This window comes from Anoplolepis gracilipes, chromosome 3, assembly GCF_047496725.1.
Source record: "Anoplolepis gracilipes chromosome 3, ASM4749672v1, whole genome shotgun sequence".
In the NCBI taxonomy this organism is placed as follows: domain Eukaryota; kingdom Metazoa; phylum Arthropoda; class Insecta; order Hymenoptera; family Formicidae; genus Anoplolepis; species Anoplolepis gracilipes.
This window is the reverse complement of record NC_132972.1, coordinates 9702591-9715284: the sequence shown is the minus strand read 5'-3', so window position 1 is coordinate 9715284 and position 12694 is coordinate 9702591. Positions and strand designations below refer to the sequence as shown.

The 12694-nt window shown below is 41.1% G+C and overlaps 2 protein-coding genes across 7 annotated transcripts in view; both read left to right on the top strand.

The window, feature by feature from the left end:
- LOC140663823 (uncharacterized) overlaps positions 1-12694 on the top strand; it is a 181422-nt gene that overhangs the window by 141748 nt on the left and 26980 nt on the right. Inside the window, exon 1 of one of the 6 annotated variants that reach the window (XM_072888320.1) lies at positions 12073-12311. The exons of the other annotated variants lie outside the window; for them this stretch is intronic. Coding sequence (XP_072744421.1) covers positions 12221-12311 — 91 coding nt within the window. The 5' untranslated portion in view covers positions 12073-12220. Of the gene's footprint in view, positions 1-12072; positions 12312-12694 lie in introns of those variants that run through there. 6 annotated transcript variants of the gene reach the window in all.
- LOC140663831 (uncharacterized) lies at positions 1742-11598 on the top strand. Its single transcript, XM_072888335.1, is given in 4 exon segments — positions 1742-4624; positions 4626-4729; positions 4732-4817; positions 6391-11598. Coding segments are annotated over 4 exon segments (645 nt in total). The 5' UTR covers positions 1742-4340; the 3' UTR covers positions 6562-11598.

Genomic DNA, 12694 nt, shown 5'->3' with positions numbered 1-12694 from the left:
ATATAGATCCTGTTCGCGAAGATTCGATAAACATAAAAATCTAGTGTTTTATTGCGAAAGGACAAACGAGATAACATCGTCATCTGTCGAAATTAGGAGACGACGTGATCATCTCTATGAATATTCAACATGTCGCCGTAATAATTTCGGAAACGCGGACGTCCCACATATAGGGCCTCCTTCGATGACAGTAGGAGAGAAGAAGGGAGCAACTGTTTCTCTCTCTCTCTCTCTCTCTCTCTCTCTCAACAGAATCACTGGACACGCGTGGCTCTCTATCCGCTGAACCACCGTCAATGGGACTAAACAACCTGTAACGTGGGCGAAGTGAGACGATTATTTCGGCAACCGTCGGGCCCCGAAAGACGGATTCGCCGCGTGGGCGCATCGTTTAAGAACAACCGAGCAATTCCGAAATCGACTTTTCAACTTACAAAACATACCTGTGGTGGGCGAAGTTGAGACTGATCGCGAACGGCGGGAGGGCAGGGGACGACGTGCGCCTCGCAACACGTATCCCCGTGTCCGTGGTCCTGTTTATCATGAGCGAATCAGTCGCGTGGGCGATTGTTTCCGGTTGAATCACGGTCAACAGAAAGTTTTTTAAAGGTAGCAAAATATTCACGAAATTGCTTAATGGGCAAGCAATCGTTTCTTATTAATGAGTCGTTGATTATTATTTTTTTTTAGCGAAAAGTATAAAAAGGGATTAGTCATTTAGTAAGATTAATTATTTAGATAGAAGAAAAGTAATATAATCTTAAAATTAAAATGTAAATTAGCTTCTAAAAAACTAAAAAATGAATTAAGTTGAATAAACTATTTATTTACCATATTTATGTACATATTTATACATATTTATACATATTTATATGTGATATATGTAATAGTGATATCGATAATTAATTTTAACTCGGAGAAGAGAAAAATAATATCAAAGGAAGAGAGAGTACTTAATGTAATTTTTTTTTACAATTTATTCTTTAGTGATACAATTTTTAGAGTAGTGATTAATAGAAAATTGGAGAGAGATAGTACATTTTTTTTTTCATTTTATCGTCTCACACAAAATATACATAGATATATACATACACACACACACACACACATACACATCTGGGACAACTCTTTCAACACGACGGAAGTTGGGCAATCAATCCTTCCAATACACAGGAACATTTCTCTTGATTATCTTCATGATCGATTCTTTCTCTTACTGCAGCTGCAAGTGCGTACTGATAATTAATGCAGAAACGAGGCGTACTCATCATTCAAGTACCCATCTCTCATCATTTGCGCCACGACACGTTTAACCTTTTCGTTGCGGCGATCGCACTTGTCGGCAGACCGTTTGCATCGTTAACATGTGGAAACCGAATAAATACGCGACTTTTTCATTAACTTTTCACTGAGACCTCGCTTACCACATACACATGCACACAGCAAGAGTCGATGCTTAAAATGCTTTCTGCGGTGTGGAAGGGTTATTATATTAACCCTTAACGGTTTTTTTTTTCCGCAACGTTATATTATATAATTTATTCGACATTTGATTAAATATAATTTTCATGAAATTTTTAACTATGAGGAAGAGATATAAAGTGATTATAATGAATCAAACATATCTAATTTATTTTTTTCAATTTATTTAACAATAAAATCTGGGTAATTGTCTGTTAAATTTGCATATATCTTTGCAAGAAAAAGATTGTGTAATCATTATAAAAAACACGGAACAACATTCAAAATTTTGTTTAAAATTTATTCGTGATGTAATGGTAAATGAAAAAATAATTAATCGCTTCAACGTTTAAAAAATATATATTTATTACAATATATTCATACTCTGTCTTTAAAATATTCGCAAATACTCTTGCGCAGCAAAGCTTTCTTTTTTCGAGGCCGACTTTTTGCGCTTCAAGTAGCTGGCCGCGTTTATGATTCCATCCGGCTTCCACGGAAATTTCGACTTCCTCGTGGGCCCGATGATCAGGCAATCGCGTCACGTGCCGTGTACTCCTTGCTTTTCGTGTACCCTTTTTACCTTCGCCGGCGAACAATTACGTCGTCCGTCCACACTCGCGCGATGAGTTTCCGCGACTCTCGACGACACTCATATTTACGGGTCTCGTTACGAGTCGCTTTTAAAGCACCTGAAGCCTTTGCTTCCGGTTAAAAACTTTAGTAAGAGGTACTATTTATATGACCATTAACGTACAATCTTCGCGTTTACGTTTCTATAAATACGCGGCACCGGCGCGATGCAGTAGACTCGTTTCGTCATCACTCGTCGGCCGCAGCGACTCTCGTAAAATCCTCCTGACAGTAAAACCTGGCTCTTGTCTCAGCGTCTTCTTATCCGCTCTCCGCCGTGTCGTCGCGGGAAAGTCTACAACGCCGCGAACGACTTAAAATTCCACCGGTACGGTTTTAATTCCGTTATTCCGCGCCAATCAAGCGAAGACGGAGGTCATGATGAGCTGCACATGTCTTTGGATCACGCAAGCCAGGCATCCAATCAGTGAAAAATCCCTAATGAAAATATTGTATGTTTGCTTGATGAGACGTTAACATTTCCGTCTTAATGTAAATGAAGCAATAAAAAGAAAACATAAAAATACTCGCAGATTTCAAGATACTGTCAACTTCTCTCTTTCTCAGAGATGGTTTTTTTTTTATCTTTTTTTAAATTTAAATAGATAAGAATTTTTATTAAAAAGAAAAAAAACAATTTTTAATTGTATAAAATTCTATAAAGAGAAAAAAGATTAAATTTTCTCCTTTTTTAAAATAAATTTATGACTACAAATAATATTTAGCGTAAAATGTATATTATTTGAGACATCTGTAAGGAATATCTCGGGTCCAGTTTTATTTCGAGGAATGTGAGAATATGTTTTGAAGAGTTTGTTTAAATGAGGCATGAATTCCGTACCGCCGGAGCATCCTCGTAGCGAGCTACCGCTGCAGTCATCTCGCGTACGAATGACTAAGGGCGCGTGCCCGACCGGTTCCCTTTAACTCGCCTCTTCCACGAAATGTTCCCCGGGACCATTAGTTCCGCGTCCCCGGATTGCGTCATCGAAACTATAAAAGAATTATTTCGGAGCAAATTGCTCGGCGTCGTCGCACTTGTCAACGCGCAGTTTACAGCCGGTCAGGTCTGGTTCATGGGGCGCAACATTAATCCCTGCGACACATCTCTCTCTCTCTCTCTCTCTCTCTCTCTCTCTCTCTCTCTCTCTCTCTCTCTCTTTCTTATCGCGTTAATATCTAACTTATCTTATCTAACAGTTGTACTCGCTATCTTGTATACCGTTACTCTGTTGCTCTTAACTCTGTAACGCCCACGTCTCACCGTGCATTTCCCTCTGCTTTCGCGTATCAACGGCCGTGTGTCTTCTGACTGCTGTTTGCTAGCATGATCTCACATCTTTTTGTATTTGTTTTTACAAGTTTTTCACAGGGAAAGGGATTAATGAAATCAAAATTTTTCATTTTTTAAGAAATTTATATATTTGTCCATCTTTTCACATGCACACACGCAATATAGTGTACAATTAATATTGAATTTAACATTAAACTATAATAAAAATGTTATAATTATATATATATTATATATAAATTAATACATTAAATATTGAAAAATTATAAAGGAAGATTGCGCCTTTGTAAAAAAAAATTGTATTAGAAATATGAAAGTCTCCCTTCATAAAAATTTTTCAAGATACTGTGTCGCTTCTCATAAAAAGTTCATCATCATTATAATATAATTATTATTATAAAAAATAAAAAAGAAAGAATACATATTTATAGTGCAATTATATTGCAAATTTAAATTTGTATAATAACTCGATGATCGACTTGAATGCCTCGATATTCTGTCCGCATTGAAAATGTTAAACGTGCATAACTTGCATAATCGAAAGTGCCTATATCCGTCCGCCCATGCGATACAAATAATCTGAATAAAAATCTAGCTGTGATTGTAACCATTGCAGCTACGGCTCGTTATCAATTGTGCGTAGTAGACCATCTGACTCGAGGCACGCGCCTGACAGGGTCGTAGGCCGCCCTACCTCCTCACCTCGGGTCTCCCTACGCCCTTGTGCCCCCCCCCACCCCCCCACCCCATTTCCCCACGTCAAGTAACGTCGCGAGAAAGAGAGCGAGAGAGACCGAGGGAAATAACCCTACTCTCGCTCGAAGCAGGGCCCGCGGACCCAGTCCTCCCACTCGGCTCTCCCACCCCTTTTTTCTCAACGCTTTCCTGTTCCCACTCTCGCGAACGATCCCACCACTCTAACCCGCGATCGGCGGCAGTTCCCCTCGGCCCGCCTATGCCCCGCTACACAATCCCTGTGCGCGAGATGCGACGGCAGACGCACTGTATTTGCGGCCTCTTTTTCTTTCTCTCTCCCTCGTCCTTTTTTTTGCGCTTTTTCTCCTCACTCCGTCTAATTTTCTTTTCATTGTCTTTGTCGCTTCTCTCCTCTCCTCGCCTCCTTTCTCGCTCGTTCTTTTTTTTCTCCCTTCTTCCCCCTTCCCCTTCTTCCTTTCTCTCTCTCTCTCTCTCTCTCTCTTGCAATGCGGCCCACACGCGCGCCCCACACTATCACTCGCGCGAGCCCCACAACACAACATAACACACATGGCTGGTCGGCCGCTCTTGCTCCGCGGAGTGTGCGGTCCTACCTCCTGCAGGGGACTGTGTCACGTGGCCCCCAGGCCGCAACGGCACGCAGCACGGGCTGTGCTCTCTCGTGAGCAGCGCACACGACACCAGTCAGAGACGAACCGAGAGACCGGACCGACAGATTGCACTCTCTCTCCCAGGAAGCGCGTGTGGTGCTTTCTCCCTCCCTCTATTTCCGATTCTTTCTGTCTCCTTCTTTTTTCCTCGCACTCTCTCCCCATACTAGTCTCTCGTCTCTTCTTCCCTTTCTGTCCTTCCGTTCCGGTCAACACGCGCGCGATACATCACGCGTCGTGGAAGCTGCGTGCACCCCCGTGTTGTTTATATGACCCCGCAAGCCACGTGCGATCCTCCAGTGTTGTGTGTTGACACGCCACCGCGACGAATCGGTTGGCCGATAGGATATTTCGTGGTTCACCGGCTCCACCAGGTGGTAGCGGGGAAAAAAATCGCACAAACCAGTCGTGCATAGTGCAATACACGTCGTGCTTACTCCTACATCATGTTGAGATGGAAAGGAGCGCTAGTGTGAGTTGGTTGTGTCGATATTCCACTGTGTATCGTCGTCGTTGTGGATTGTGTATCGGTGTTGTGTGTCAGCGTGTCATCTACGACGCGGTGGCAGAGACGCAGAGAAAGATAGAAGCCGTCGTGGCTCTCGTTAGAACGACCGACGCTCCGACCGGCCTTCACGGATGAAAATGAATGGTGTGCATTCTGCTTCTCTATACGAGACCGATATCGATGCGGGATCGATCGTCGTCGGCTCGTGCCTCTGTGAACGCCTCTGTCACTTTCGGATGTTAACGCGTTAAAGATGTCTCCCGAGCGGGATTGATAAAGATCAACGATGCCGGTGGCAGCATTGAAATCTGCCGCAATATTTCGTATTGTGCCAACGACAGTCGATATTTCTATGGTATTTTAATAAAAAATGCCATTTGACATAATAATTATATAGTACAGTAAATTGGTATTAATTTTACATACAAATCGAGAGATAGATAAATCGCTTCTGTAGACGCAACAATGTTTATAAATAATTAACGTACACGAGGACTAATATCGTATAACAAAATATCGTTTGTTATGAATGAAAAAAATGCTTGTCGCTCTGACAAATTACGAAGAACAAATCGTAACGCTGCGTTTCGCGAGTATGCCCCTTGAAAAGTGCAAGATGACAGTTTTGTGTGACGATGACAATAGTGACAACATGTCGTCGGATGTCAGATACATTAGGTGTACCAATTATGAATTTTTGAATGGCGAGGAACGATAATAAATCTCTTTAATATTGATCAATTTTTATCGAGTATATCCCGTGCAATCGCGAAAAATTATTGTCGACGTCGCGTAATAAAAAATTGGAAAGAAATGTAATAATGAAACTTAACGCCGAAACGCGTGTTTACACAACCGGCAAATATTTTTACGGCGTTGGCTCTGCTTGGTTTCGTGGCACGCAAAAAGTGCCTGCAGTAAAAAACACGTATTAAGACCTAACCCGCGTGTCCGCGTTTTAAGTTCGTTAAAAAAGGCACGAAGCGCAAACTTGTCTCATCTTGACGGTCAACACATGGGCCAGATAAAATCCGGCAAGAATATAGGATCCAAGTAAAAGAGGGCTCAGATCCGCGCCTCCGCGAATCAATTTTTATCAACGTTGAACTAATGGATGGCGATAATTACACGTGTCCATTTCGGAGCGACGACGTGTCATTTTCTTTCTCTCTCTCTCTCTCTCTCTCTCTCTCTCTCTCTCTCTCTATCTATCTCTCTCTCTCTCTCCTTCGATAGGCATCACACTCGGGCTGCAAACATGGCGTACGCTTAATGAAGCGATTCCTATCGGCATCGGATGAATCTGATAATTAAATCAAGCGCCGGGGCCGCGGCGTCGTATATTAATTGAATCGCGATCCCTCGGATTCGATCTGCCTCGTTTCGCAAACACGTACGGCAAACACGACCGGAGCTCGTTCGCGACGGCTCATATTACGCTGTAAGATCGCATCGCCGATTGCGGTCGATTCAGTCACTCGATTCAGGACCTTTTCTTACCGCGATACGCTCTCAACCCTTCGTTGAACGGTGGTCCATTTTTCGATCTGCATCGAAACGTATTAACGGACTTGCTTGGATAATAGACAGATTCAATAGTCTCCGTGACCATGTGTTCCTAGGAAAAAATCATGCCGTTAAAGTGAAACATTTTTATTAGCAAACCAGAGCGTTAGATTAATAATATTTTTCTTTTGATAGATTATATTAGAGTTAAAACGATTAAAACATATTATCTGGTACTATTTTCTGAATACTTGAATGAAAGTAATTAGAGATTTGTATCGTCGATATTTTATTTCATTCTTTGCAATATGGATGTGATTAGATCGTTACGGGATATTTATTAGAATACTAGAAACTTGCTAATTGAACTCTATTTTTTAGTATTACTTTGTAATGTAATTTGAATGAATTTAATTACTCGTACATTCATCCGATGTTTCTCGGATCGTCATTAGTCAACAGTTAGCAAGAGAGATAAGCAGCGATAATTATATGAATCTCTATTTAATTTCTAACGTTGTCTTATTAAGAGGCTGCTACCGATCATTCGAAGAAACTTATTCTTTTTTTCGATTATGATAATTCGCTTTAAGTACTCATTAAGAATCGAAACAGTTCTAATGAATTGATTAAATGATATAGATGCAATTAATATATTCATAAATTTCCTTAATCGTCAATCACAGACAAAAGTATAAAGTTATAAGTTAAATATTGAATTTACTCTTTTCCTTCTATTTACAAAAGTATTTATTACTGCTTGTCGGAGATGCTTAAATATTAGAATTTAGAAAATTATTGATGCATTGTTGAATTTTCAAAAAGGAAGATTTTAAAATGCCTTTTTCATTCTTTAATTAAGATTTTATTTATAAATCATTTTTAGTGGCTAATAAATCTATTTTTTTATCAGAAAAAAATGTCTTTCCATGACCTTATTTTAGTTTTATAAGATTTAACATGCTGACTCTTATTGCGCAAGTTTTAAAAGAAAAAAGAAGAAAGGAAAAAGAAATATCGACAAAGAGAGAGAAAGAGAATTTTTCGATAAAAATTATCGTAAACAAACCGAGCTAAATCTCGTATCGACGGTGTCTCTTAATTAATTCGGAGCATTACATACGTTTATCGGAAAATTCCCCAAGGTATTAATCGCCAATTAACGTTCTGTCGTAAAAAGATATTACGGCCGCGACTGCGCGTTATCGATATAAAGTCGACATCAAGAGCCGACAGTTAAAGTATCACAAATCGTGATTCGGCTTGGCCGGTACTCGAATTCGTCGCGGGAATAAATTCGCATGTGAGTGGGCCCCTATTGAGTGAAGGATCGTGAAGATCGGCACGACCAGATAAGAATCGACACTCGGTACTCCGGGGGCTGATGGGGCCCGTGACGACGAAAAGACTCTTTAAAAATGCGTGTCGAGGACGCCGCCTTCGTGGGAGGGGCCCCGACTATTTCTCTCCGGTGCCGGTGCAGGGGGTCCGTTTCCCGATTTCTCTTTCGCAACCCTTCTGCATGGGACCGTAACAAATATACCGCGGCCGCTTGTTTATCGAAAAGTGCTCGAGAGAGTCCGTCATACAATAAAAACGTCCCGTAAATTAGCGCCCAGTGACTGTCACGTCGCCAAGAGCTGCCTTCGTTTTGCGGTTGAAAGTAATGCTCGTGAATATAACGTTAAAGAGCTTGATGATTTAACACTCGTTCGATATAATACACCTTTTCAATTTGGAGTAGAAATACAAACAGTTTGATATATTTATTGAATTTTTTTATTCTAATTATACATTTTATTTTGTTATCAATTTATTCTTATTTAATTTTATTTTTCTTTATATTTAAAATTTTGTTTTATCTTATATTTTTACAACCAATAAATTTCCTTTATTAAATGCTTTGATTAGTTTCTCGCTAAATAGCTGAACTAAATATTTGCGGCAACGATATAAAGATGAAAAATAATAGAGCACGCGGGGTTAAACGAGATTGGCCGCGACGGCAGATACTCTCCTCATCTAGATCCGCCGCGTTAATTTCGTAACTTGATACGTCATTAAAGTAACAAATTGCGCTATTAACCTGGCCACGGTTAATTAGGCGTGGCGTTATAAATGGCAGAAAAGCTTCGCGAATTAATCAATGCTCGATCGGGTCTGATCGCGCGCGACGGCAAATCCAGCTTCTTCCGCTTCTCCCTCGTTCTCCTCTTCTTCGAATCCGTCCGTTAATAACCATAAGCGCAATAAGTAGGTTGAAAATGGAGATGAAATAATTTTGTGGCCCGACCCGCAGCGAGTGTAACATTAACGAATGGCCGACGGCAACGAGTGCATTATAATAGTAATTACACTAATTGCACGGCGTGTAACCACCCGGCTAAAGTAAAGATAGCCCTATAAACTTGATTATAATGGCACAATTCCGCCGTAGGATCAGTTAATTCGACGACAATATACTACCGTATATATATGATTTTTGAGCAACTGCGTGTAGTGGAGAACATGAAAATATGACGAATCCTTTGAATATGTCCTGTCATTATAGTCGATTGTAAAAAATATTTGTAATTTAAAGAAAATCGACAAATTATTCGATAAAGAAATAATCAATTTTATTATATTCTCTTTAGATCAAGTTTTTTCGGTTAAAACTGGATATTTTTTTTTTTTTTTTTTTTTTTTCTTGCACGTATACCAAAAGACATTACACACAGAAAATCGGATGACCTTCTCGAATATTCATGTTTTTGTAAGCGCTCGTTCGAATTAATTGCCAGTACCGTAATTAAGAAGAATTTTACATAATGATCGAATAGCAGGAGTAACGGTGCACACGGGAATAAGCGCGTGGGCGGTTATTTAGTACGTGGACAGTGCGGAGCCGTCTTTAATAATTTCGGTGTTAATTAAATGCCGATGCGTGGGTGACGATGGGATCAGGCGAGAGACTCCGCAGGATTCGAATTCGTTTTGTCAACTTTCACTGCGGCTCCACCACCGGTCTTCTCCGAGCGTCTTTATAACTTCTCCGTTATACTAGTCGTTAAACGCCGACCGGTCGCGCGCATCCGGTGGCAAATTGAGTTTCACCTCTCGAGCATCAAATATATACCGCGTTAATCGCTTAATAATTTTTCGCGCGGTCCGATATCAATTTGCTGATCGGATATTACAGCTCGAAAATTCGTTATTTACCCCGTGGATTACACGACGGGCGCTCGGCGATACGTTTCATTACGAACCACTGATCGATCGAATACAGGTAAATCTTCGCGCTTCGTGATTTCGCTTATCGGAGAGACTTATCGGACGTGACGCGGTATTTAAACCGGTAATAAACGACCGGGGCGACGCGACGCGGTCCGGCAAAAATATTATCAAAACTTTATTCACCGGCGATGAAATATTTTTTGTCTCGCTTTCACCTCTCTCGATTTTCCTCAATGAGGAGCTGTGCGCTTGTAACGTTCTCTACCTCTCACGTTTTCGAAAGTTACGCGGCTCTCGTTCGTCCGCCCGCTGACTCGCTCGCTCGCTCGTTCGGCTCTTTTCACGTTGCCGGTAATTTTACCGTAATTTACGACGACGGAATGAATCCCCTCGCCCACGCGCCGACCGACGAGCAGAGAACACGAGAATGAGTTCGCGGCGCGGTCGCGTCGCCTCGATTCTATTAATTCAATACGATTAGCCCGTACGACTGCCCACGATTCTTCGCGCTAATTGCCCTGAGGTAGACTACCCCCATAAAGAACTGGAAGAGGGGGAAGGAAGGGATTATCGAGGGGATTAATTAAATTGAATCAAGCTTAATTAGCCGTGGCCGCTCATGACTCTTCGAGGTGCGAAAAGGCTCGCCTAGGGCGCGCTAAGATGGCAGTTGGGATAAAAAGTTTGACGATGAATTGAATGTTTGCCACGCTCGACTTTAATTCTCCGTGTGATTACGAAGAAAAATACTTGGGCATTATAAATGTGGTATTTGGATAACTCGCAGAAAATTACAGATTCTTTTTTACAGTTTTGTAAAAAGATTTTCGTGGCATTAGAAAAATATGATAAACTTTTTTATCGGAATGGTCAACCGACTTTATCCAACTGCGAAAAGAAAATTAAACATAAAAAGTTGATATAAATAATAATTATCTTCGTATAAGTAATAATATAAATTAATAACGTAATTATTTTACACGTGCGTTAACGATTTTTTTTTTCCTCATGTTTGTGTCACCGCAAGCACACGAATGCAAACTTCTCTCAGCCGCGATATAAATTATAAAAGGCGAGCATATGACGCTGCTGTGGCTACAAATAATCCAAGAAGTTAACAAATACGCTGTCATTCTTATATTTTGCATGACAATATCGCGTGCGCGCTACCCATACATAGCACGAGTCAAGAGCTGTCCATTAAACGTTCGTTTAATGTCAGCGGAACCTGCCCGCATTATCATAATTCGTTTCCCCGAATCGCAATATCGGAGCGATATGCAAATGAAAAGTGATCTAACTAATAAAAAATAAATATACTTGTCGCGCCACGTCAACGTTTGCGGTACACGAGACTCGCGTGCAACTTGTGACGCATTAAGCAGCGATTAATGAATCAAACGCGAAATAAGTTGTCGAGAGAGCGTTGCATATTTGAATATATCTCTCTCGTCGAGAAGAGAAAATGTGTGCGCGAATTCGTATTAGACGGTTTAAATACAATTTAGACAAGCACGTGAATGAAAGTGTTACGTTAAAAGGAACAATTGTTTAATTGCGCGGAATTAATCAGGGATTAGTTAAATCATCGCATAAATATCAACTATAACACAGCAAGTGTGATGTTCCGAGATGCAGCGTGCAATTTTACAGAGGCCGACCGACGGAAAGTATCGATCTCGCGAAAAGCCGACAAACATTAGGAGGCATTGAATTAAAATTAAAATGACATTCCGATATTTTTTCTTAATATACAAAAATTTAGAAATTTACATCGTCATACTTTTTTAAATGCCTCGTATTGCTTGGCACGTAGAGTATCGATCGCGAATGAGTCGATGATTATCATCGCGCTCGATACTCAACCGGCACGAATCGTCAACTTGCAGGAACCGATAAACGCAGGAGCATCGATCATCGTTCCGAGGGGTGGATCGAAAGTAATTATTTCTCGTCGAGACAATCGCCGTCCATTGACAATTCGCGAGATCAGCGATAAACGCGCGACTCGTGTAAAAGAAAAAGAAATCTCCGTGTGTCTGTGTGTGCGTCATCGTCTCGTCTCGACCATCTTCTGGAGAAATATGTTTCGCAGAAAATGTGGGACGGCAAATGTCCCTGAAATGAGTCTCACGGGCAGCGCGTGAAGGGTTAAACGGCAATTAATATATGATCCGCCGCGCGTATGATAAGACGGAAATATAATTCATCGAGCCGTGCAACACCACGTACAACACCATGGTTACCTTGGACACCGAGCAGAAGCCCGAGAGGCAACACTGCGGCCGACGTATGTGCGCTATTTGCCGACGCATCAAACGAGATAAAGGTAATGAACGACACGATTTTTATCTGTCACGTCACTTGTCGCGAGCATTTAACGCGCGTGCCACGACATAATAGGAACGCGTTTTATCTTTCTTGTCTTTCTTCTCTTTCTTTCTTTATATATACGACACGCGTAATCGAATTGGTAAACAACTCTCGAAGATAAAAATGGACCAGGTCTTTGGCATCCTTTAAAACCTACGGCGCTCGAAAACGGGCTCGTTAACCGCTTGATCCTTCAACATCGACAACTCGACGGACAATTCTCTTCGTTTTACGCGGAATTTTAAGAGCGTTATTAAAAGCGTTTAATTATTTCTTTTTTTCCTCCGTTGCGCAATAATTCATAGCGTATGGCGTTGCATAAAGGCAGGCAGCGAGAAA